This window comes from Mus musculus, chromosome 2, assembly GCF_000001635.26.
Source record: "Mus musculus strain C57BL/6J chromosome 2, GRCm38.p6 C57BL/6J".
NCBI classification, from domain to species: Eukaryota; Metazoa; Chordata; class Mammalia; order Rodentia; family Muridae; genus Mus; species Mus musculus.
In genome coordinates this window covers 91,061,306-91,086,396 of record NC_000068.7, presented here as the reverse complement: position 1 = coordinate 91,086,396, position 25,091 = coordinate 91,061,306, and the positions used below count along the sequence as shown (strand labels likewise).

At 51.6% G+C, this 25,091-nt stretch overlaps 2 protein-coding genes and 1 long non-coding RNA gene across 20 annotated transcripts in view; 1 reads left to right on the top strand and 2 right to left on the bottom strand.

Annotated features, from left to right (window-relative positions):
• Spi1 (spleen focus forming virus (SFFV) proviral integration oncogene) overlaps positions 1-4,023 on the bottom strand; it is a 33,386-nt gene extending 29,363 nt beyond the window's left edge. Inside the window, exon 1 of one of the 2 annotated variants that reach the window (XM_011239397.2) lies at positions 3,874-4,023. The gene's annotated coding sequence lies outside the window, so the exon portion shown is untranslated. The remainder of the gene's footprint in view (positions 1-3,873) is intronic. The other variant, NM_001378899.1, reaches the window with a different exon arrangement.
• Positions 4,024-14,773: 10,750 nt separating this feature from the next.
• Gm39874 (predicted gene, 39874) lies at positions 14,774-16,046 on the bottom strand. The gene is made up of 2 exons (NR_166131.1): positions 15,891-16,046; positions 14,774-15,331 (listed from the first exon to the last, which is right to left on the bottom strand). It is a non-coding gene; the product is annotated as a predicted gene, 39874 (long non-coding RNA).
• On the top strand, positions 15,956-24,616 carry Slc39a13 (solute carrier family 39 (metal ion transporter), member 13). 17 transcript variants are annotated; one of them, XR_003953711.1, is made up of 11 exons: positions 15,956-16,242; positions 17,658-17,966; positions 20,271-20,384; positions 20,697-20,815; positions 21,390-21,491; positions 21,593-21,682; positions 21,936-21,978; positions 22,691-22,741; positions 22,945-23,077; positions 23,234-23,333; positions 23,419-24,606. XR_003953711.1 is itself a non-coding variant. In XM_006500099.4 (10 exons), exons 2-10 carry the CDS (start codon positions 17,666-17,668, stop codon positions 23,492-23,494), a joined length of 1,125 nt encoding a protein of 374 aa, XP_006500162.1. In that variant the 5' UTR covers positions 15,979-16,242; positions 16,744-17,665; the 3' UTR covers positions 23,495-23,859. The 17 variants fall into 17 exon arrangements, 11 of the variants coding, with proteins under 11 accessions (XP_006500162.1, XP_030107889.1, XP_030107890.1 ...); XR_374515.3 differs by having other exon boundaries at positions 16,142-16,242; positions 20,658-20,815; XR_003953712.1 differs by lacking the exon at positions 21,936-21,978 and having other exon boundaries at positions 21,568-21,682.
• Positions 24,617-25,091: the final 475 nt, after the last annotated feature.

The window sequence follows — 25,091 nt, the reverse complement described above, 5'->3', positions numbered from 1 at the left end:
CTCTGGAAAGAGGAGGCAGGTGAGGAGCTGCCAGGCCGGGCCCGGTGTGTCTGACACATACCCTATGGTGTGTCTGAGGGCCTCGGTAGGTTGGTAAGGAATTCAGCAAAGTCAAAAGCAAGGAAAGGCACCCAGACCATGGGAACCACTGAAGCCAAGGCCTGTGGCTCAGCATGGAGAGCCCATCGTCCTTACTCTCTCCTGTCACGCACACGCCATCCCAAGCAGCCCCTCTCCAGTACCTCCTTTCCCCAGCCCAAGCAATCCTCACTGCTCCGCTGTTCCCCCACAGCCCTCTCTTGAAGCTCTTGGGATTGTGTTGTTCATCTGCCCATTGGATTATAGGTTTCTGGGGTCAAAAGATAAGTCTCAGCTGTAGAGACACTGGGAACCCGACAAAGGGCTGGCATGGTATACCAACTAAATGTTTGTGAGGAATCAGAGAAGACAGGTAGGGCTCAGTCAGCTATCTTTGGACCAAGCAAGTTAAGACTAGCACCTTCCCTCAGCCAGGACATGGCAAGAAAGGAGGATGGGGTGAGCAGAGAAGACCGGGGGGTACCAGCATGAGTAGTATACAGCCGGGGAAGGTGACAAGCTCATCTCTAAGGCCCGCTTTCTCCTCAGGACATCTCTCTCTCTGTCCTTGTCATATCTGGGAAACGTCTCTCTTGCCAGGAGGGAGACTGAGGAATGGAGCGGGGTAGGCAAAGGAGAGGCCATGTCATTGAGATGCTTTTGAGCAGTGTGCCCTTGGATGCATGGCTTCCTCCCAGGGCCTCTGTTTCCACTTTATGACAGATGAGGAGATTGTTTTGTTTCCAAGACAAATAGATGACTGTGAGCTTTAAGCTGCTGTATCAATGTGGGGAGGCTGTCTATCCTCAGTAGAGGTTTTCCCCGTTGTTTTTTAACCAAAGTCTCATGTAGTCCAGGGTAGCCTTGAATGTGGTACTTATAGGAGGACAACCTTGGGCTTCTGATCCTCTCGCACTGTGTGCCACCGCAGCTGTTCATACAGTGCTGGGAACCAAACTCAGGGCTTTGTGCTAGATAAGCACACTACATACTGAGCTACATTCTCGGCCTCCAAGTAATGGGTTTATGTTGTCAATCATTTGTCTATTTTGAAGGACCAACCTACTACTAGTTCCTAGGCAGTGCTGATCCTAGCTATCTCAACTCAAGTCTGGACTGTGCAAACGCCTGCGACCCTCACAAGCCTGATCTGACACGGGGATGAAATCCAATTTGAATAGAGAGATGTCCAGGGCTTCTTGCCAGGGCCCCTGGGGACTCCAGTACCACCCAAGCCTGCTAGATCTCTTGGCCCTTACTTGTCCATTGTGAAGGTTAAGAGCGGGCAGAGAAGCCGCCCTTGGGTGGAGACCAGAAGCACTGTGGCGGCCATTGAGGTTGAAGCTTTTCCAGGCGTGAAAGGGAACCGAGAACTGTGGGAATGTGTTCCTGCAGCCCAGGGTGAGCTGAGGCTGGTGGGAAGGAACAGCTCCAGGAGCTCTGATTGTTGGGGTCCTGGGATGAAAAGAAGGTGACCCCCAGGAACATTCTGTGGGAGTTAGAGGTCACCGTGAGGTGCTTGCAGGGACTCTTGAGCTGACCAGGCGGTGGGAGGTTGGGGAGCTATGCGGGGAAGGAAAGAGGAAGCCATGGGGAGAGGGGGCTGGGCCAGTGGGGATGGAGTGGGAGTGGGGGCTGGGGACCTGGAGCCACTTTGGCCACAGCCACTTCACTTCTCCCGGTTTCGGTTTGTAAATAGCTGCCCGCTCTGACTCCGTGTGTGCAGGCGAAATGTGCCCTGTCCCTCTGTGACCTGTGTCCAGTGAGGTTTGGGTCTGAGGGGCTTGCAGATGCTTAGGCCTGAGATTCGAGGATCACACTCAGCTTTTGGTCTGAGTGGGTGGGTTCTGATGAGCCCAGCATTGGGCAGTCCGACCTGTGGGCACTGAGGTAATGCAGCTGGACCGGAGGATCTGCGGAACTTGATGACCTGGCCAGATGGCGCTTATTTATAACTGGGCCTCCATGGCCAGGGCAGCTGCTGTGTCGCCAACTCAGCCAACTCAGCACTCAGGCAGCCCCAGGGCACAGAACTGTAGAGGCCCCTGAGCCCGAGTCTCAGGCTCAGAGGATTCTGAAGCTTCAACTGGGCCCCTCCACTGTGGTTAGTAAATCTTAGGATTAGAGGGGGGCTTCCTGTGGGGTACACATCTCAAAACATCCTAGACCAACAGGACAGCTAGCTAACTCAGTCCACAAATTGGTCAGTATCCAGGGGCTTGAGCCTCAGCCTCCTTCAGGGGCCAGATGCCCTCTGTAAGTGCTTCACGAAGCAAAGTCATTCCCTTCGGTTCTCGAAACACCAGCCCAGAAGCAAAACAAACAGCTTCGGGAAGAGGCGATGTCAAACCTCAAGGCCTTCCCCTAATGGCAACACCCCATCTCAGCCCAGCAAGCAGGTTGACAGCTAGGACCAGGAATGGGTCTCTCCCAAGGCTACTGGGTCATACATCATATGGGTTTCCATGTCCCTGGGAGAAGGGGAACCCTGCATCTGACCATTAGTCTTATCAGGAAGGATGTTGGGGCTCTCAAACACCTTTGCACCATCTGCAGGGATAAAAGTGTCCTTCTGCAGTGTCCCTCTGCATCAACTACATACCCACTACTGTCCCTCTGTTCCTCCAACACCAGGACTTACTTGGTGCTGGTAGGTCCCACCTGCCTTACATTCCTCCAGTCTTACAGTTTCCCCTTCTGCTAAGGTCTGTCCCCAGCCTCACCTCTAGGGGCGTGGGGGGCTCAACTTCAGTGCTGTCCCCAACTCTGTGTGAAGGCCAGTGTGAGTTAGGGATTGTACATCATGGCTGCCATAACACTACACAAAAACAGAAACCAAGGACTAGGAGAGGCTGACAGTGGCCTTTAGAGAGACAACCAAGCCCAGAACCATGTGCCCTAGCTGTCACCCCTAGCTGTCACCCCTAGCTGTCACCCCTAGCTGTCACCCCTAGCTGTCACCCCTAGGTGTTGACCTCCTGGGCTCCCAGCTTGTTCAGAATCATACATGCCTGACCTTTCCCTTGGGTGAGCCAAGACTAGGACTCAATATGGGCAGGAGTCCTCCTGCCCACCCACTGTCTAGATCGTAAGTCTAAGGGTGGTGGGCCCCCTCACTCCCTTCTGGGCAGGGTCAGAGTGCCCAGCCTGGAGCCGCCCTGGCTGCAGCTGCCCCTGTTTCCACATCGGCAGCAGCAAGGCCGGTGCCTGAGAAAACAGGAAGCGCCCAGTCACCACAGGAAGCATGTGTGCTCTGCCTCCCCACCCCCTGCCCATTGCAAAACGCCAACAGCCCCATTACCACAGGCACCACACAGGGCCTGGGAGAAACGCTCTTGCCACCAGGCCCGCAGAGGGGCAGACACAGACCCTGGCTTTCATGTGCAGGGGTTAGGGTGGTGGCCCATCGTGACCTAGAAGAACCTAGAGTTTTCTGGGCCCTCGGACCTCGGGCCATTTGTCTTCAAGGTTCTAAGTCCAGCACCCAAGCTGGCCTGAGCCAGGCCTATTGTGGCTATGCTTAAGTCAGGCTTTGGTGTCAGGGGTCAGTGAGAACCCATGTCTCAGATATGGCTTTTGCCACTTGGAGATACCTAGGTTTCAGACCCTAACCAGGCTCTGTTTCTAAGCCTTGCCAAGATCGATAGTCTTAGGCCTCTCCAGAAAGCCTGTTGCTGTCAGATCTATACCTGCTTTACCCTCTGTCCAGATAACACTTTGCCCACCCTGAGGTGGCCTGCTTTGGGGAGGCCAGGCCCACCCCCACCCCCATCCTACCCTGCCTGCCCGACTCACCTCTCGTTCCTGGTCCCCATGCCCTGCCTTTGGGAAGAGATGGTAGTCCAGTAAGGCTGGATCCTGGGGCCTGGAGAGGCCTGTGTTCCTTCAACCCCGGGGTACAGCAAGGAAAAGAGAAGAGAGCAGAGCACTTCATGGCTATAATAAATCAAAGGGGGAAGTCGAAGCAGGAGAAATAACAAACTTCCCTAGCCTGGGCACGGGGACCTGCCAGGCAGCAGCCTGGGGCACCCATAGCCTTCCCTCCTTCCTCCTGCCTCTCCTGCCAGCGTCCAGATCTCTGCTGAAGCTCAGGCACCTCACCTACCCAGAGCCTCCTCCCAACCCTGCTCACTGATCTCTGGGGCTAGGCACCCCAGACTAGGGAACTTGGGCCCAAATTTTCTCCTAAGAGGTCTAGAAATCCCCGAGCTGGGTGTCAGTCCTTGGAGGGTAGATGCCAGGCTGCATAGCAAAGGTCACAAGATGGGTGGCGGACCAAGGACCTCGTGGAACAACGTGAGGATGGAGCATCCTGAGAAGTGTGAGTGTGATTCATGGACAAATGTCTGTGAGGGAAGATGGCTAAGGCAGGGGGCAGAGGCAGAGCTGGCCCTGTCCAGTGACAGCGGCCAGGCCTTTACCTTGGCCTTTTTTCCTTGGGGGCCACGGTGTGGACATGGAATACACACAGCCATAGGAGGGAGCTGTGGTGTGTGTCTCTGAGTTGCCTGCTTAGGCAAAGGGTTGAAAGAGGGGTTCTACTAAAATAGGGGAGCTTTTCATATTACCAAGGATGAAACTAGGCAGTGGGTGGCACATGCCTTTAATTCCAGCACTCTGGAGGCAGAGGCAGGTGAATCTCTGAGTTTGAGACCAGCCAGGTCTCTAGAATGAATTCCTGGATAGACAGAGAAAACCATGTCTCAAAAACAAACAACAATAACAAAACTATGAAAACTTATATGAGTGGTAAGATAAGAATATATGTATATGTGTGTGTATATATATATATATATATATATATATATTTAGTTTTGGGGTCTCGTGTGAGCCATGTCTCCATGCCCAGGAGCCCTTTCCTCTGCTACATCTTTGCTATTTCAGCACGGACAAAGGGACGCAAGGTGCCTTTACTGAGGGCCTTCTGATGTGAATGCATGCTTACTCCAGTTCTCCACTCTTACCATGAGACACTTCCCCTCAGGCGCCAGTGTCACAGTGCCATCTAGACAGCTGCCCACGTGGAGCTCTTGGAGCCAGTGGTGGGAACTGACATTCTTTGGTTCCTTGGTTACTTCACCAAGCCAACAAGATTACACCATTTCTCTAGCAACCTTGCAGCCAAACAGACCATGGAACACGGGCTGTGAATGACCCCACACACACACACCTGAGCCTCAGATTCCAAATTTGGAAAGGGGTGGGGGGAATGCATGTTTCAAATGTTTGCAATGAGGGACAAACAAGGTTTGGAGTGTGACCTCCAGTCATCCTGAGGCCAGCATCATACCACAGTCTCACAGTCTACTTCCTGCCTCCTCCCAGAAATCTCCACTTCCTCCCCACACCTGACTGACGTAGGTAAGAAGTTTGGCTCCCTTTTCTTCTCTGAGCACCTCAGGGCCCCTGGCCTTGCTCTGACCCTTCCTGGTTTGGGAGAATGCCCGAGCTGGGCTTCTCAGCCTTCTACCAAGGGGCTCCCCCTTGGGAACAGAAACCTCAAAAGTCTAAGCTTCTGCTGGGGGGGGGCAGGGCTCCCTATTTCTGCTGGTACTTCTTGCTCACTATGTCTATTTAGATGACCCGTGGCACTCAGTAGCCCCTTTAGACAGACAGCATCTTCAGTCCTTGAAGGTGCAAGATTAGCTCCATTTTACAGGTGAGAAAACTGAGGCCCAGAGCAGAGGAGTGACTGAAACCAGGTGACCTAAGCTGCAGAAAGGAGATAGCGAGTCCTCCTGCTCTCCAGACCAGAATAAACCCTGGGCAAGCAGTGAGCAGACAGCCAGGCCAGGGGTCACGTCTTCCTAGCCCTCTGCTTTGGTCCATCCTAAGAGTCTGCTTTTCCTGATCCCCCTGGAAGGTGCTAGGGTTGGGGAAACGGTCACATGTAGGGAAAACAGAGATTATAAAAGCCAGAATGAGAATGAAACACAGTGATACATGCCTGTGATCCCAGCACTTGGGAGGTGGAAACAGGAAAAGCAGAAGTTCAAAGCCATCTTCAACTACACAAGTGAAAGAGCAGCCTGGGTTACGTGAGACTTTTCAATCAGAAAAACAAAATGGGGCCATTGAGATGGCTCACTTGGGCAAAGCTCTTGCCACCAATCCTGACAACCTGAGTGAGTTCAGTCCCTAGGACTCCCATGGTGGGAGGAGAGGGCTGATTCTCCTTTGATTCCCATATGAATCTCATATATGTACTCATGTGTGCATCCCTACATATGAGCACACGAACACACTAAGTGTAATAACAGCTTGAAAAAACAGAACGAATGTCGGGCGTGGTGGTGCACGCCTTTAATCCCAGCACTTGGGAGGCAGAGGCAGGCAGATTTCTGAGTTTGAGGCCAGCCTGATCTACAAAGTGAGTTCCAGGACAGCCAGGGCTACACAGAGAAACCCCGTCTCGAACCCCCTCCCCCCCCCCAAAAAAAAGAAAGAAAACAGAACGTGAGGCCTGCCATTGTAATGCACACCTTTAATCCCAGCACTGGGGAGGCAGAGGCAGGCAGATCTCTGAGTTTGAGGCCAGCCTGGTCTTCAGAGTGAGTTCCAGGACAGCCAGGGCTACACAAAGAAACCCTGTCTCAAAAAACAAACACAAAATGAAGAAGCAGTAAGTGGAGCACCTCCTTGATGAGAGGCCCCTTTCACCTCCCCACCTTGGACCTTCACTAGGAACTCTGCAGCAGTGGTTCCGACCCTTCCTAATGCTTCGACCCTTTAATATAGTTCCTCATGTTATGGCCACCCCCCCCCCCAACCATGAAATTACTTTCATTGCTACTTCATTACTGCAATTTTTCTATTATCATGAATTGTACTGTAAATATCTGTGTTTTGTGACGGTCTTAGTCGACCCCTGTGAAAGCGTCATTTGACCCCCAGAGGATCGTGCCCTACACGCTGCTCTACAGGACAATAACCGACTGAGGAAGGTCTATTGCCAGGGCCTGGACTCCAGGCATCAACACCAAACGTATGTAGGATTTTTGGATTCCTTGATTTTATTTTATGTGTCTGGATGTCTTGGCAGCATATATGTTTGTGCATGCCTTGATCAGATATCCTGGGACTGGCGTTACATACTGTTATAAACTGCCAGAAACCCCAGGCCCAAAAGTCAAGACCAGCCGGAAACCTCAGAGGGCTTCAAAGTGGACTTCTTCCATCCCACAGAGCTGGAGAAGTGAGATCCCAGCCCTGTATTTTCCAGCTGAGATACCATCCCGGAGAGGGGGAGAAGGCAGCCCTGCTGTCACCTTCCACTTGTCCAGAGGCGAAGGAACAGGACAGGCCCCATCCCCCACTGATCCCTGGGGTGGGTCAGGCTCTGTGGTGCAGGTGGGGTCTCCTTTACCCCACCGAAGTCCCTCCCCTACAGCCATGGGTACGGGGGTGGGCCAGCTGCGTCCCGCACGTCTCGCCGCAAGACCGACCCCGGCCTTATCTGCTCCGGCAGCTTCCGCACCCCCCCCCCCGCCCCCGCCCCCGCCTCCGCGCGCCGGACCCCAGGGCCCAGGGGAGTCAGAGCCGCGGTGCTGCTGCCCAGCGGAGCGGAGAGCGCGGGCCCCCAGCTGGGCGGCGGAAGTGATCAGCCCCTAGCAGGGACCCTCCCAGTCATCCTGTCCACCCGAAGCCCGTCAGGGCTCTCCAAACCAGGCTGTCTCCACCCCCCGATGGGAAGGTTCCCCCAAAGTCTCAGGGGACAAGGAAGCGGTGAAGGTCGTCAGGGTAATAGAGATTCTGACTGACACAGCCCTCCCGTGTACACACACACACACACACACACACACACACACACACACACACACGCCTAGTGACATCTGCCCAGGGGTGGAAAGAAAGAGAAAGGTGGAGACACCTGAAGGAAAGTGAACAGAGAACCACAGACTAGCGACGTGTGCACTGAGAGGACACACCCCAGAAATATAGCGCCCCTGCACACTGTCAGAAAAAGAACAAGGACTCCAGCAGAGCTGCAATTACAGAAGAGAAAACACAGTCCCGCTAACATTTAAGGGACGCCCAGCCTCCCTGGTGGGATGATAAATGCGAACGAAGACCGCTGTGGGATGCTATTTTACACCTATGGTCAGGTAAAATGAATTAGCCCTTTCCAGGCGTGGCGGTGGTCCGAGGCAGGGCAGCACAGAGCTTGAGGCTTTTAGTAGCTACGTAATGAGTGCTAGCTCGAGTGGGTAGTAGACTGAGCCTCTGTCTGGACAAGCAGCAACAAACAAACCAATAAAAATAAAATAAAAAATAGAATAAGCCTGGCAGACTCAAGACCTTAAAAAGAAGGATGGTAACAGAATGGCTGTTATGCCCAACTCCAAACAGCCGCGAGGAAAACCACCTGGCCTCCCCTTACAAAGCTGAAGTCAGCAGAGTCCTTAAGCCAGCCGGCAGCCCTGAGGGCTGTGTTCCAAAACCCCCAGGCACACTGCAGGTAGCATTGTGGGAATAATCAAGTGAGTTGGCAGGAGAACGGATCAGTTTCAGTGGATTCATTCACAGAAGTAGCATTTAGTTCAACAAAGTATCTGAATGACCCAAAATTGCACAAAATATCACAAATGACTGGCTACCACCTGTGTAGTGTGTGTGTGTGTGTGTGTGTGTGTGTGTGTGTGTGTGTGTGTGTATGTGTTTGTGTGTGTGTGTGCCAGTTCTGAAAGACAGGCATGTTGTAGATGACTTCCAAAGCCAAGTCAAGTCACATCTTTATAAACAGCAATGCTAATCCGTCCTTATACTGCTTCTACTGGAAAGTAACCATCAAATGGCTCCATTGAATGTTGAAAAGTTATTAGAGCCCAGGAAATGGGGCTAAAAGGTAGCAAAGAAAAAGATTGAAATAGTTTGCCTTCTTGGAGCTGGAGAGATGGTTCAGTGGGAAAAGTACCCATTGCTCTTGCAGACAACCTAGGTTCGGTTCCCATCACCTTCACCAGGCAGCCCACAAGTACCTGTAAATCCAGCCTTAGGGGACCTGTCCACACATGGCACACGTAAACTCATGCAGGCACAAGCAGGCATTCAAAGATAGGAATATTGAAAAATAACACTGGGCATAGTGGTGCACAGGTCTTAGGAGGCAGAGGCAGGAGGATCTCCATGAGTTGGAGGCCAGCCTGGCTTTCATAGTGAATTCCAGGACGGCCAGGGCTACAATAGAGAGAACCTGTCTCAAAACACCAAGATAAATAATAAAAATAATAATTTTTCTTCTTGTTTTCTACCAATAGTTTTCAAAGCTTAATGTAAAAAATCCACTAAAAATATTCTCCCAAAAGGGACTGGAGAAAAGGCTGCGATTAAGAGTGATTACAGCTCTTGCAGAGGCCCTGGATTAGATTCCGACACTCACACCAGGTGGCTCACAACTTCTTATAACTCCAGTTATAAGGGGGATCCGATGCCCTGTGGCTTCCGTGGGCACCCACATAAACACCATGCACATAAACTCACACACACACACACACACACACATATGCACACACATACATACACACACGTGAACATACATTTAATAATTGTGCGGGGAACATACAAAAACAATTGTAAAATTATCTAAATAATGAAAAAAAAGCCTTAAGATTCTTTTTTCTTATGAGGAAATGTTAAATCAAACAACATTGTCCAAGCATACACATATATTGAAGCACTGAGCTCAACGGTATCCCAGCACAGAGGAGGCTGAGGAAGGGTTAAATTCCAAACCAGCCTGGGACTCAGGGTGAGACCTTGTTCAGAGAAAGGGGGGAGGGGGGAGGGGGAGGGGGAGGGGGGAGGGGGGAGGGAGAATTAGTGGCACATAAGGTTTGGCTTTCCAGCACCAAATACAAACAAAATAGGACCAAAATGCTACTCATCACACAATTCTAGTTACTTCAAAAAGGAGACAAAGAGATAGGATTGTGTTTTACTCAGGAGAAAAAAGTATAAGTAAACACAGAAATGAAAGAAGACCCTAAAGAGCTAAGGTGACTTGCATAAAAGTGTAATGGTTTTGGTCCAAATTAACACACCTGGGCCAGGACATAAAGGGGAGTGTCTTTATTGTGTACTTCTATTCATACAGGTAAAGTTTCAAGGCAGGATTCCTGTGTGGCCTCGACTTGTCCTAGAACTCACTCTGTAGGCCAGGCTGGCCTTGAACTCACAGAGATCCACCTGTCTCTGCCTTCTGAGTGCTGGAATTAAAAGCACACACTACCACTGCCCAGCAGAGTTTGTCTTTTCTAAGAGGGTGTGTTGGCTGAGAGAGCACCTATGCTATAAATAACCCCAAATGCTCAGACATTACAGCCTTCAGGGTGGATGTCCGAGAAACAGAGAGAGCGAGCCTTGGAAACAGGCTGGACTTGAACTCACACAAATACACCTGCCTCTGCCTCTGCCTCTGCCTCTGCCCCTTTGCCCCTCTGCCCCTCTGCCCCTCTGCCCCTCTGCCCCTCTGCCCCTCTGCCCCTCTGCCCCTCTGCCCCTCTGCCCCTGCCCCTGCCCCTGCCTCCTAAATGCTGTGGTCATCATGGACGGCTGGGCTGGGTTTTGATAGACGTAGATGATGTCAGGGCGAGGTGGAGGTTTCAGCATAGGCAAAGATAGAGAAGCTGGGCACAAGGAGAGCAGCGTGGCTTCCTCATGGAACAGCTGCAGAGTGCGGGAGAGAGGAAAGCTCTGGGGAGTCACTCTTGTCTTGTAGCTCAGAAGGAATAGAAGAAAGCACCGAGTAGCCCGGCAGTGGTGGCGCACACCTTTAACTCCAGCGCTTGGGAGGCAGAGGCGGGCGGATTTCTAAGTTAGAGGCCAACCTGGTCTACAGAGTGAGTTCCAGGACACCAGGACAGCCAGGGCTACACAGAGAAACCGACTCGATACACACACACACACACACACACACACAAGAAAAGACAAAAGAGAAAAGAAAAAAGAAAGCACCCAGAAACTCAGAAGCAAGCATAGTGCACTATGAATACAATGTCCTGGGACAACACTCCAGAGAGACAGATGCACTGTCTATGGCCAGGGAACACCTGATGGAGCCTCATTTTGGCTGCGACCCAGGGCAATGCCTTTCCATAACACACTGTTGCTTGCTTGCTAAACCACACAGAGCCCCGTGAGGAGGACAAGTGCTTGCTTTCAGAAGGCCACACTCTGGAAGTATTCAGCCCCAGTCCAAGTGTGCAGCCTTGGATAATGGGTGGCCAGAGTACCAGCAAGGACAGCCAGGCCAGCCCCACCACTGCTTCCTGAGCAATGTGGCCAGGGGTGGTCCCAGCTTCTGAGTTCTGAGAGCAGAGGCCTGGCTCTCTCTCACGTGCTCAGGTAAAAGTGCTGAAAATTAAAACAAGGTGTTGATGTGAAGTGCTGGACATCCCAGTGGGGGCAGAGTAACAGACCTGCAGCTTCTGACACCAGGATCCCCTGGCCACACAGATCTGAGCAGTGCCCATTCCACCATGCAGCCGTTTGTCTGTCCAGCACTCAGCCCTGCAGGTCCTTAGGGCCTTCAAATAATTGATAAGCATCAGCAAATGTCTATATTTGCTAGGCAGGAAGAAAGGGGAGATGCACCTTGTTGCCTGAGGTCTCTGTTCTTTGCATTGCCTTAACATTCTTTGCACATACTTGAAATATATACATTTATGTATATAATGAATATTCATATCTAACATTTGAGGCTGGACAGACCGATGGCTCAGTGGTTAAGAGGGTTTGTTGTTCTTGCAAAGGACTAGCAGATACGTCAGAAAGCTCTCAACACCCTGAAATCTGACTAGGGCATTCAGCCCCCCTCTTCAGGTACTGCACACATGCCCGCTGCCCCCTACACAAAGAATGTTTTAATCTAGCCCTTATGTAAATCTCCCCACAGGTAGGCGTCCTCCTGAGCGAGTCTCATGCACCTTCATTCACAGCCCACAGAGTCCAGCTCACAATGAGGCTGGCAGCACAAGACTTCAGTCACCAGACTCTACCTAAATTCCTCTGGTATTTAACAAAACTCATTTCTGACAAACATCTGATATTTAACAAAGAGCATTTCTGCTATAATGAGCTTTTCCTTATGGTTTACCATGTAGAGTTATCTTTTAAACCTGAAAGTCTCATGGGAAGTCCTTCTGAAACTTACATTGTTTGAGAGATAGCTTGGAGAAAAGAAGAATTACACAAGTAACATTGGATACTTGTGTTTCTCAGAAGGATATGGTTCCCATCTGGTACCATGCCCATAACACGCTCAAGGCCTGCTGCTCTTGTTGTGTTGTCATAGCCACACAGGTGTAGCTATCGCCTAAGGTGTCTGTGTAGTGCTTAACCACAAAATGCAGTGACAAGCCTGGGGTCCCAGAATCCAGAAGGTGGAGGCAGCAGAGGCCAAGAGTTCAGGGCAAGCCTCAGCTACACAGTAAACCTAAGGCTACCCTCATCTGCAGGACACTGTCTAAAAATCAAAACACCCAAACCACTAATCTATCTACCACATTTATCTGCTTTATAGATTAAGAAACTGAGGCAAGTCATTTGTGTGGGACCAGATTTTTTTCTTTTTTATATTTACTTTGAGAAAGGATCTTACTGTGTGTCCTTCCCTGGCCTCAAACCCAGAAACCTGCTTGTTTCTATGTACAGCATGTACATTTATTTAAAAAAAAAAAAAGCACTTTTTTTTCTGTTTATGATTTCCTGAGGAAATTTAAATCATCCTAATATGAGTAATCATTCATACTCATTATTTATTTTATTTTTTCTTTTTCTGTGTGTGGGTTGGGTTGTTTTGGTTTGGTTTTAGTTTTGAGATAGGGTCTCTCTATTTTTTAGCTCTGGCTGTCCTGGAACTTAACAGGCAGATTAGGCTAGATCTCACAGAGATCCTCTTGCATCTGCCTCCCAGGTGCTGGCTGGGCATAAGGTCCTATTTATTTATTTATTTATTTATTTATTTATTTAATTGGTTTTTTCGAGACAGGGTTTCTCTGTATAGCCCTGGCTGCCCTGGAACTCACTTTGTAGACCAGGCTGGCCTCAAACTCAGAAATCCGCCTGCCTCTGCCTTCTGAGTGCTGGGATTAAAGACGTGCGCCACCACGCCCAGCTTTTATTTTTATTTTATTTATTTTTTTATTTTTATTTTTTTGAATCAAGGTCTCATTATGTAGCCCTGACTGCTCTGGAACCATCATGTAGACCAGGCTGGCCTGGAACTCACAGAGGGCTAGCTGCCTGCACCTGACTCCCGAGTGCTGGGACTAAAGGTGTGTGGCACCAACCTGGCACTCTTCTGTCATTTTATTCATTCCTCACTACACACAGACACAGAGACCTAACACTCTAACTGCATATACATGAACACTACTGCCAGAGAGAGGAACCCAGTATGTAGACCAGGCTGACCTCAAACACAGAGACCTACACGTGTCTGCCTCTTGAGTGCTGGAATTAAAGGCATGTGGACCTACCATGCCTAATCTTATTCATTTATTTGTGTGTGCATACTTGCAAACACACGCACACACACACACACACACACAGAGGGAGAGAGAGGGAGAGGGAGAGGGAGAGGGAGAGGGAGAAGGGAGAGGAGAGGAGAGGAGAGGAGAGGAGAGGAGAGAGGAGAGAGCACCCAAGTATATGTTTGTGCAGCACACACATGAGAAGCCCATGGAGATCAAAAGAGGGCATCAGATTTCCTGGAACCATATACAGGTGGCTGTGAGCCATCATTTGAGTACAGAAAACTAAACTCACGTCCTCTGGAAAAGCAGCCAGTGCTCTTAGCTGCTGAACCATCCATCTGTCCTTCCCCACAAGATCACCTTTTCTAAAGTTTGTTTCAAACAATGGATCTTTTCACCCTCCTATCTCTGCTCCAGTCTCTGTCCCCAACCCCTCCCCCTTGCTCCTTTAATTCCTTAGATTTTGTTGGTGTCACTTCCAGGCCAGGTGAGAAGAAGGTTTATACTAAGAAGGATTTGTAGCTGGGTCTTGCTAGTGTCCGTGCTGGCCAGGAGCCCTTTGACCTCTAGAATGGCAGGAATGCTGACAGTGTTATTGTGAAATCATTTGCATATTGTGAGGTACTTTGCATAAGATGGCATGGTTTGCATACAGGGAGGAAGATATCTTTAAAGTTCTAGTGTGGCAGCCCTAAACATCTTCTCCCTGTGGCAAAGAATCTGACTAGGCATTCTGTCTCAGAGCTTGCAGAAGGGCTTAGAAGCCCATCCTGGGAGACTTACAGGGTTGGCGAGGCGAGCCAGACAGGAGTATTTGGAAGGCGCTGGAAGTCTAGGAAGCATGCGTGTTATATTAGGCAGGTGTGATGGTACAGGCCTTTAATCCCAGCACTCGGGAAGCAGAAGCAGGCAGATCTCTGTGAGTTCAAAGCCAGTCTGGTCTCTAAATGGAGTTGCAGGACAGCCAGGGCTATACAGAGAAACTTTGACTCAGGGTTGGAGGGTGGAGGGAGGGGTATAAAAGGCTGGGGTTGTAGTTGATAGAGTACTTGCCTGGCACACACAATGCCCAGGCTGTCAGCACTGCATAAACTGGATGTAGGAGGGCACATCTATCCAGGCAGTCCACAGGTTCCAGGTCATTCTCTGCTATATAATAAGTTTAGGGGTAGTCTACATGAGACCTTATGTCAAAAATATATAAATAAATAAACCAAGAGTGGTGGCACACGTATTTAATTCTAGCACTGAGGAGGTAGAAGTAGGCAGATCTCTGTAGGTTCAAAGTCAGCCACATCTACATAGAAAGTTCCAGAACAGGCAGGGGGTTAGGGCTACATAGAACCAATCTCAAAGTAAAACGACAACAACAACAACAACCACACACACAAACACACACTGTGAGGTAGGGCATCAACTGTGATGTGTGAGTTCGGTCTGCTCTCGGAGCGCCCAGAAGGAACAAGGGACCATAGAGAGCCGCAATGGTAGGTGAGGACTAATGAGCCCCTCACTCTGTCACAGCCAGCCCAGGGGAGCACTCATTCGGCCTCTGCTGAATGTCTTCCATGTCAGTTACTGGCTGATTCCCAGAGAAGGATGCAAACATGTATCGGATCGCAAAGGAGTGGGGGGTGTTAGGCCACATCCACACCTTAGCTCCAGCTTAGACATGAGGTGGCCATCGCACGCCCTAGGGAGAGGTACATCCAAGTTGAATTCCGCCTCTGCCATATGTGTGACATATGTCTGACCCTAGGTCAACAGTCAGTACCCACCTGAAAGATAAAAACGATTTGGTAAAGTTAACACTGATTACTGAGTAAATGGTCAGTAAAGGGCTACCCTAGATCAGAGAACTGTAGCCATTGTTATTGCCACTAACTGCTCCTTCGGTCTAAGAGTTCAGGTACAGCTTTGTCAGGGTAAGAGAACACCAAGTCCTTTGTTGTATCCTGGCTTGAAATTCCAGGGCACAGGCTCTAGAAACGTGTACTGGACTTCAAAGGGTTACAGTCCTGGAGACGGTGGCCTGAGGTTCCAAGTGAAAAACCAAAGCATAAAAATAATTCGATGAGTAAGAATAAAATTCCCTCTTCTGAGGTACCCAGAGCCAGGCCCCTCCTTGCGGCAGGCACTTCCCCTTTCCCTAGCTCATGGAGGAGCCAGGCCTGCTGACTCAGAGAGCCATAGCCCTGCTCTCGTCCCGGGACGGAGCGGTTTGGCAGCCGTGCGCGCCCCCGTGTGGCCACTGCTGGAACTGCATCCTCAGAAGGACGCCACACTGAAGCCCCGCCGCCCTGTTGATCCCGGTTCCCGCGTGGGTGCCGCCCTCACCCTAGCTTAACTTGGCTAAACGCGATGCCCACGAGGGTACCCACTTCCGTCCTACTCTCCCCGCAGCCCCAGAATCCGCCCCGAGCGGAAGTGCGCTGACCGCGCGGGTCCCCCATGGTATGAGGCGGAAGCGCCTCCCCCGCCGTCGCTCCGTCTAGCCCCCCGGAGCCGCGCGCGTCGGGTTCCGGACTGTCCCGTGTGACGTGGCTGCACGCCGGGGGTGGCTCCGGGCTGGGGGCCTAGTGGTGGGGCCGGGCGAGGCAGAGCGGGGCGGGGCGCGACACTGCAGCTGGATGGCCGGGCCCGCCCGGAGCGCTGCATCTGCTGCCGCTGCCACCTCTGCCACTGCGCGGTGAGTGATCGCTGGACCCTCAGGCCGGCGTCCGGGGCGGGATGGACCGTGTCAGTTCCCAAACCTGTCGCGACTCGTCCTCAGTTTAGGAGTTGAACTTGCCTGCTCTTTGGCTCTTTACCTCTGACGTCCCACGCTCTGCCCCTCAGCCCTCCCTGCTGCCCCGCTTCTTGTCTTCTCCTTCCACCAGACATTCTAGCTCATTTTATTGACTTTCCTTTCTCTTGCTTTCTCCTTTCTCTCCATACCCCATACTTCTCTGCTGAACCTGTGGTCCCCCCTTGCCTCTGCATGACCCGCTAAGGTCTTGGCCTGGCGAGGGCCTGCCTTGGTCCCAGTGAAGCTTTGCTCGTTTGTTTGTGCTGGTGTTGGCAGTGGCGGCCGCGAGGGGTCGGGGAGGGCTGGGGCAGGGGTCACTAATTATGGCCTGAAGATTCCAGACATAGGCTTGTAGCCCACCAATCAGAGACCGATGATTTCTCTCTTAACATCCATTGGCAGATGAGGAAACTGAGGCAGTTTCAAGGTCACAGCCAGTAGAAGACGGGGCAGATCACATTTAAACTTTCCAGATTGAACTTCTGGCTTGGTTGACTCACATCCCCATCCGGCTGCCATCAGTCTGCAGAGCACATTCCTTCTGCGAGTGCTTCAGACCTCCCCTGGCATTCAGAGGACTTGCATTCCCTCCTCGATGCCAGCAGCTACCTGCATTGTCAAGTTCACCTCATATTCATCGCTGTTAGGGAGCTCTGTTACCTCATCCATTCCCTGATGAGGACACTGAGGCTCAGGCTCATAAGGGACTACAGTCAGTTAACAATCTAGAGCACCAAATTAATTAGCCATAAGTTAGTTACCACAGCCTCTGGCTCTGGCAACTGTGAGGCATCTCTTCTCTTCAGCCCCACCTCTTGTCTCTTGGTGCCCAAGAATAAGATCATTTAGGAGGAAGAGGTTTGGACTATGACTCAGTTTCCCCACCTGTGTTTCTTTGTACCACGCCATCAAGCTAAACAGTGCTGGCTTTAGACCCTGGGGTGTCTTTACCGGCACATTCTGGCAGCCAAGCCTCTCCTGGCAGCTAGAGGCACCCAACAGGGATGGTCCCTCCTCCGGTGGCTGAAGGAGCCCAGCCAGTGCCTCACCCAGTCATTAAGGAAAGTTTAGCCTCAGGCGGACACATTGACACATAGGCTGGAGCCAGCTCAGAAGGAAAATATGTGTGGTTCTTGGGAGACGTGTAGATGGGCAGAGGGTGCTCCGTGCACCCACCCTGGGGATTGTTTCCGCTGCAGAGTGAGCAGGAGGGGGATGCCATGGCCGGTTGAGAGGTGGGAAGAGACGCTGTGCTTCCTAAGTGGGGTGTGTGGTCCAGGGAGGCAGCTCACGTGAGCAGTCTTTGTGTTTTCTAGCGCCCGGCATGCCTGGATGTCCCTGCCCTGGCTGTGGTATGGCAGGCCAAAGGCTCCTCTTCCTCACTGTCCTTGCCCTGGAGCTCCTGGAAAGGGCTGGAGGTTCCCAGCCAGCCCTCCGGAGCCTGGGGGCTGCAGCTGCCTGTCGCCTGGATAATAAAGAAAGCGAGTCCTGGGGGGCTTTGCTGAGTGGGGAGCGACTGGACACCTGGATCTGCTCCCTCTTGGGCTCTCTCATGGTTGGGCTCAGTGGGGTTTTCCCCTTGCTGGTCATTCCCCTGGAGATGGGGACCCTGTTACAGTCAGAAGGTGAGTGGCCCTTCAGCAGCTGAGGATCAGAGGGGAGGGAACCTGCTGCCGGCTCTGGGGAAATGCCAGGTCTCATGTACCAGGTACACCAGACATAGTATGCCTAGCATGGAGTCCAGTGTCACCTTGGTCCTGTGCGCATAGGGTATACATATTCATTTGTTCACTCATGCATGCATCTGTTTATTATTTCAATCAACAAACATTCCCCAGACTCGTTATGAAGAATGGCTGGCAATATGGCTGCCATACTACCTGGGCTCAAATCATGGCTCTGCCACCCACCAACTATGTAGAACATGGCAATTTACTTAACCTCACTCTGCCTCAGTCTGTCAGACTTTAAAATGGGGATAATAAGGCCGGGCAGTGGTGGCACACGCCTTTAATCCCAGCACTTGGGAGGCAGAGGCAGGCAGATTTCTGAGTTCAAGGACAGCCTGATCTACAGAGTGAGTTCCAGGACAGCCAGGACTATACAGAGAAACCCTGTCTCGAAAAAACAAAAACAAAAACAAAAACAAACAAACAAACAAAGTAGGGATAATAAGGCTGAGCATGTCATTTAGTAGTAGAATGCTTGCAGGGGTTAGGGTGGGGGTTGGAGAGATGGCTCAGTGGTTAAGAGCACTGACTGCTCTTCTGAAGGTCCTGAGTTCAAATCCCAGCAACCACATGGTGGCTCACAACCATCTGTAATGAGATCCGATGCCCTCTTCTGATGTGTCTGAAGACAGCTACAGTGTACTTACATAAAATAAATAAATCTTTAAAAAGAAATGAACTTTAGAATGCTTACCTAACACGTTCAAGGCCTGGGTTTAAGTCCCAACTCCCCCAAATGAACATACTAACTTCATAGATCATAGATGAAGCACTTGGAGGACTGCCTGGCACAAGGAAGGGGCAGGTGTGTAAAGGCTCATGGTGGACCCTAGGTGCAGAGGTGAGCAAGTGCTGCAGCCCCCCCCCCCCCGTCCGTGCCCAGTTTTGGTTAGTGGTATAAGGGCTAGGGATGTAGTATAGTGGTTCTGTGTCCAGCAGCTCAGTGCCCACACTGCATACCACACTGGATGTGATAGCACACACTTGAGTGAAGACAGGAGTCAGAAGCTCAAGGCCATCTTCAAGTACTCAGCCAGGCAGAGGCCAGCCTCTGCTATCCTTTCTCAAACAAATAAAAAGGAAGGCCGGAGCTGGAGAGGCGGCTCAGCTGTTGAGAGCACAGATCCAGGTGTGATTGCCAGCACTCGTGTCAGGTGGCTCACAACTGCCTACCTACAGCTCCAGCAGGATGCTCTGGCCTTAGCAGGCACCTGCACTCATAGAATACATACAGTTAAAAATAGGAAGAAGTCGAAAAGGAAGGAATGGTTAAAATGGCTCAGTGGGTAAAGGTGCTTACCCTGCAAGCCTGGTGAACTGAGTGCGTTCCTCAAAGACGTGTAAAGGTGGAGGGAGAGAACACTCCATAAAGTTGGCCTCTGACCTCCACAGGTGCACCCATGTATCCATACTCACACACATTATAAACAATAGTAAAATAAATGAAGAAATAGAAAGAAAGACTCAGCCTTTTACCAATTGCCAGGCTCAGGACCATTCAGTAATGCAGATGGTGCCTGGCTGCTGGTGCCTCCCAGTTGTGAACAGAGCCTCCCTGGACCTGTCATGTCCATGCAGTAAGTGTGTCTCTCAGACAGCCCAGGCTGTGGACAGCTCTGTGGTGGAATGATTACTTGATGTGTGTGAGGCCTGGGCAGCTCTGTGCAGTATGCATTGGGAGTGTTGGCATTCCCATTTTACAAGTGCCCTCTGGCCGCCAGCCTGGAAACAGCAGGGTCCCAGTAGGGCGGTGTCCCTCTAGGCCTCGGCTGCTCTATCATCTGATGAGAATAATATGGCTTCCAAATCTGGATGTGCAAGCTAGTAAAAGTCCCAAGGTCCTACCAGTTTTCTAAGGGTGGCACTAGCTGAGGAGAGAAATTCCCATTTAATCAACATTTGCTCTGTGCTTGGTGGTTTAATTCTGCCAAGATCCAATTTATACATGGGTAAACTAAGTCTCAGAAGTTTTTATTTTGTGGTTGCCATCAGATGGATTAGAGATCCAGAACTTGCCAGGGTCCAAGCCTGTCTCTTAACCAATAACAGTCAGTCCACAATGATCCCACAGTCCACGGGAGATCTTCCTGAGAACAGCCGCCCAAACCTAGCCTTTGGAAGCTTGCAGTCTAGAAAGCCAGTGAGATGGGCGAGCTTAGTAGCAGAGGCTCAGCGCTGCCTCATGTCTCTGCTTTGCAGCCGGAGCCTGGCGACTGAGGCAGCTGCTCAGCTTTGCCTTAGGTGGACTCCTGGGCAACGTGTTTCTGCACCTGCTGCCGGAGGCGTGGGCCTACACCTGTAACATCACCCCCGGTGAGTGAGAGCATGAGGCAGGATAGAAGTGCAGAACTGGTGCCTCTCCCCCGGGTTAACCTAGGCCCTGCTGGCTCCACAGGGTCTGGGAGGGGGGTGTGGGAAGAGAGATCCAGAAAAGCTTGTTTAAGAGGGAAGGTCTAATCCTGATGCCCTGGCCTCTTTGGGAGGTCTAGGCCCCAGCTGCTTGTTCAGTAGCTAGTTCCCCTGGCAACCCCTCAATGCCCTGGACTAGCTCTGATCTAGGCCCTATTCCAAATGGCTCCCTTCTAGCCACTGGCTTGGCATGGCCTGTTAGTGCTCCCCCTGCAGGTGGTGAAGGGCAGAGTCTGCAGCGACAGCAACAACTGGGGCTATGGGTCATCGCTGGCTTCCTGACCTTCCTGGCGTTGGAGAAGATGTTCCTCAACAGCAAGGAGGACCCCAGCCAGGTGAGCCCCAAGCCCCAGAGCCTGGATATAGCAGTTGGTTTTTGTTTTCCTAAAGTAGAACCCAAGGCCTGGAGAAGCCCAGGGTCTAAGTTAAGTCTAAGACATCTCCTGACTCTCTTTCCTTACTCTTGAGAGCAACATTATTAGCCTCTGAAGTAGTTTAACTATATAGATCAGTGGTTCTCAATTGGAGTCAAAGACCCTTTCATAGGGGTTGCCTAAGATCAGCTGCATGTTGGATATTTACATTACAATAACATAGCATAACAGTAGCAAAAATTAGAGCCATGAAGTAGCAACAAAATAATTTTATAGTTGGGGGTTAGTACAACATGAGAAACCATATGAAGGGGTTGCAGCATTCGGAAGGCTGAGAACCACCGTTGTACATGGGTAGTAACAGCAGTGTGGGCTTGAGGTCTGACTCTGAGGAGCCCAGCCTGATGGATCGATCAGCAAAGTCTAGCCAGATCAAAGAGGTATTCATCGTCTCTTATCCTCTCTCTCTCTTTCTGCCTGCCTGTCTGAGTGGGGGGCATCTAATGTCTCCTCTCTTTCCTTCTTCTGGCTGTAGGCCCCCAGCAAAGACCCCACTGCTGCCGCGCTCAATGGAGGCCACTGTCTGGCCCAGCCGGCTGCAGAGCCCGGCCTGAGAGCCGTGGTCCGGAACCTCAAAGTGAGTGGCCCATGCGGGCCCCCCTCCTGCAGCTGCAGAGCTGAATGGCTGACTCGGCTCTGCCTCCCTGGCTCAGCCTGCCTTTCTCTCCCCTCATCCAGGTCAGTGGCTATCTCAACCTGCTTGCCAACACCATAGACAACTTCACTCATGGGCTGGCTGTGGCTGCCAGCTTCCTTGTGAGCAAAAAGGTAAGGGATGGGACCTCTGGCATTTCTGGTGGGAATGACATCGATGTCTACCGGTCAGATCAATCTCCGAAACAGTCTCTACTTCTTGCTTTTATTAACAGTACCTTTGTGAAGCCTAGTCTCTATTCCTCTCCTGGATGCTGCCTTAGTCTCTAAACTGTCTCCCTTCACCTTTATTGTTCTCAAAGAATTCTTTTTGTTTGCATGTTTGTGCTGGTGCCACGTGTGTGTGTGCGCGCTTGCGCTTTTGGAGGATCCTCAAGCTGGATTTGGATCCCCTGGAGCCGTAGCTACAGGCAAGTTGTGAGCCACCTAGTGTGGGTGCTGGGAACTGAACTTGGGTCCTTTGGAACAGCACTAAGAACTCTCTGATCCCCCTACCTCCACTGCACCCTTTGTCCCAAGCTACTATTGTTGCCAGCAGTCTCTGTTTGGATGCCTCTATCAAGCTCCTATACTTGGCCTTGCCCACCAGTAGACGCTTCTCCCTTCACCTCCCACTGCCTTCTGTGCTCTGGTCCCAGCATTTTGTTTACCCCTAACACTGGCCATTCACTGTGCCCTCTGCCCGGAATGTTCTTCCTCCCACTCTTGGAGCAGCTGACTCCTCATCCCTCTGGCCTCAGTTTAAATGCACTTCAGGAGGTATCTGCTGCTCGCACCCTCCAGTTGGGCACCCATCCATACTCTGTCACAGCCCTGCTCAATGTGGAACCGTGGAGGTGTTTGTGTTTTGTAATCCTGACTTACCAAGCATGTCCAACCCGCAGCTTGGGGTCGCACGTGTCCCGGTGTGCTGTGAATGCAGCCCAGCACATCTGTAGATGACATCATATTACCTTATTAAGTCTGAGAAGCAAGCTTTAGTCACTGCTGTCTTTCCTATGGCTACAGTATCCTGCCCAAACTTGCAGACTAAAAGCAGAATCCATGTTTCTGAGGGACTGGGTATGGGGAAGCCTAGTAACCCAGTAAAGGCCCCACAGACTCAGACTCAAATCTCTGCAGATCGGGCTTCTGACCACCATGGCCATCCTCCTGCATGAGATCCCCCATGAGGTAAGTGCCCAGATCCCCAAGGTTCCCATGCTCAACATGGGTGTGCGACCTGTTTGGGGATTTGGGGTGGGCCTTGCCCACTGAGGTGGTCTAGAGGAGGAGGGGGGCTCGGCTTCATTAGATACTGGCCCGGGTGAGGGGAGACAGGAGGGTGGGTGTTCCTGTGATCTGGTTCTTGGTTGAACATCTGACCCTTTCCTCAGGTGGGTGACTTTGCTATCCTGCTCCGGGCTGGCTTTGACCGATGGACGGCAGCTAAGCTACAGTTTTCTACAGCCCTGGGAGGCCTTCTGGGGGCCTGCTTTGCCATCTGTACACAGTCCCCCAAAGGAGTAGGTACGAGAGTGGTAGACAGTGGTGTTCAAGAGGTACACCAGCCAAAAGGCTCCTTTGCCCTGCTGCTATTGGGGTAGTGTCTGCCTGGTGTCCCGGGTAGGAGGGTGGGGATACATACAGTGCCGGAGCTCACTCCCAGCTGGCCCTCCCCTACAGAGGAGACGGTGGTCTGGATCCTGCCCTTCACCTCGGGAGGCTTTCTCTATATCGCCCTGGTGAATGTGTTACCTGACCTCTTGGAAGAAGACGACCCGTGGTGAGCAACCTACTGGGATGATCGCTGGGCCCAGGAGGAGCTGCTGCCTCTGGCAGCCTGGCCTAAGTCTCCCCTCTCCCAACAGGCACTCCCTGCAACAGGTGCTGCTGCTCTGCTCCGGTGTTCTGGTGATGGTGCTGCTTTCATTGTTTGTTGAATAACCACTGCTCACAGCCCACTCTGCACAGCGAGCAATGAGACTCCAGTCTGTTCTGTGACCAAGTGTGAGAGGCAGAGGGTGAATGCTAGAGAGGAGCCTCTCACTGCACAGAGGGTGTGTGGTGTGCACACGCAGCCAGAGTGGGAGAGAGACCGACACTGTGACCCCTGGGTGCAGAGCCCAGAGCCCAACGTAGCACCTGCCCAGACACCCCACTGTCACCTAGCAGCAAGGAATGACAGCACCGGTGCCAGCACAGGCCTCACTTCTCATTGACAAAGAAACCAGCCCAAGGAGCCCAGGGCTACAGCCCAAAGAGAGGGACAGAGCCCAAAGTTGTTCCTCCTTGGGGCTCTAGCCCAAGAGAGAAAAGAAAAAAACAAACCCTCTGCTTACACATCTAGGCCCCAAGCACTGTAGAGGCAGAGGCAACACAGCTTTTCCCTGCTGTCCATTTTCCTTACCCTTCCTACTTACCCCCTCTACAGCCAAAGAAATGGGAGGTGGGTGCTGTGTAGCCCCAGCCCCGACTCAGCACTGATGTCCTACCCCTCCCCAACGCTGAGCAGGCAGCTGCTCCAAGACCTCTCTCTAGGGGCAGCCAGCCTGGCTAGCACGTTTCCCCAACAAATATTCCCTGGCCACACGGGCAGCTCTCACCACCTCCAGCTGCCAAACAGCAGCCTGCAAGTCAGCAAGTAGTCCAGGCTAGCCGTCTCTCAGCACAGCTCTCCGGGATGCTCCTGCCAGCACAGGGTCCAGCAGGCATGCATGCCCCAGGCAGAGACAGTGAGCCTTGCTGCCCTCTCCAGCTCAGGGGCCCTTGTCCTTTGGGTTAAGAGTAAGATGGGGGTGGTGAGGGCTCCACATTGTCAGTGCTCAGGAATGTGAACTGGAAGAATGCTGAAGCCATAATCCCCAACTATTTCCCTTGGCTGACACCCAGGTACTCAGCTGGCCCAATCTACAGCCAGACTCCAGCCCTGCTGCTCAACTGTGGATGTTAGAGATGTGGCCACTGAAGAGTCTGACTGATCCACAGCAGTTATGCTGTGGCTCATCTTTATCTGTAAATACTTGTTCTGTAGATATAAATAAATTACTTAGACCGGCTGCCTCTTCCACATACTAGGGCTGTCAAACAGCTCTTCCTAAGTGCTCTTGACAGGTCTGTTACACTTGCTGTGCATCTCAAATGGTTTCCTATTTTCCTGCCATGTTTCATTGTTGGCTTTTTATCCCAGTAATGCTTGAGCACCAATTTGAGCCTTCCTCACCATTGGTGATCTTATGGATGTAAAAAGCCAAGGTATTTATTTCCCTGTTCCCCTTTAACAGTTCTCACCTGGGGACTTAGAGCTACAAAGTCATCTCCTTTTACTTCAGTGAGATTGTAGTTCATTTAAGAAAGCTAGGTGTGGTGTCAGACTGTAATATCAGCAACCAGGAATGGAGACAGCAGAGGAATCTGGAGTTAAAAGGCCAGCCTTCGCTACTTAAGACCCTGTCTCACTTGAGCCTCCCCACACCACCCATTTCCCTAACATGGGCTGGAGAAGAGGGTCTTTACCAAGCTCCCTTCCTCTGACTGCACCATT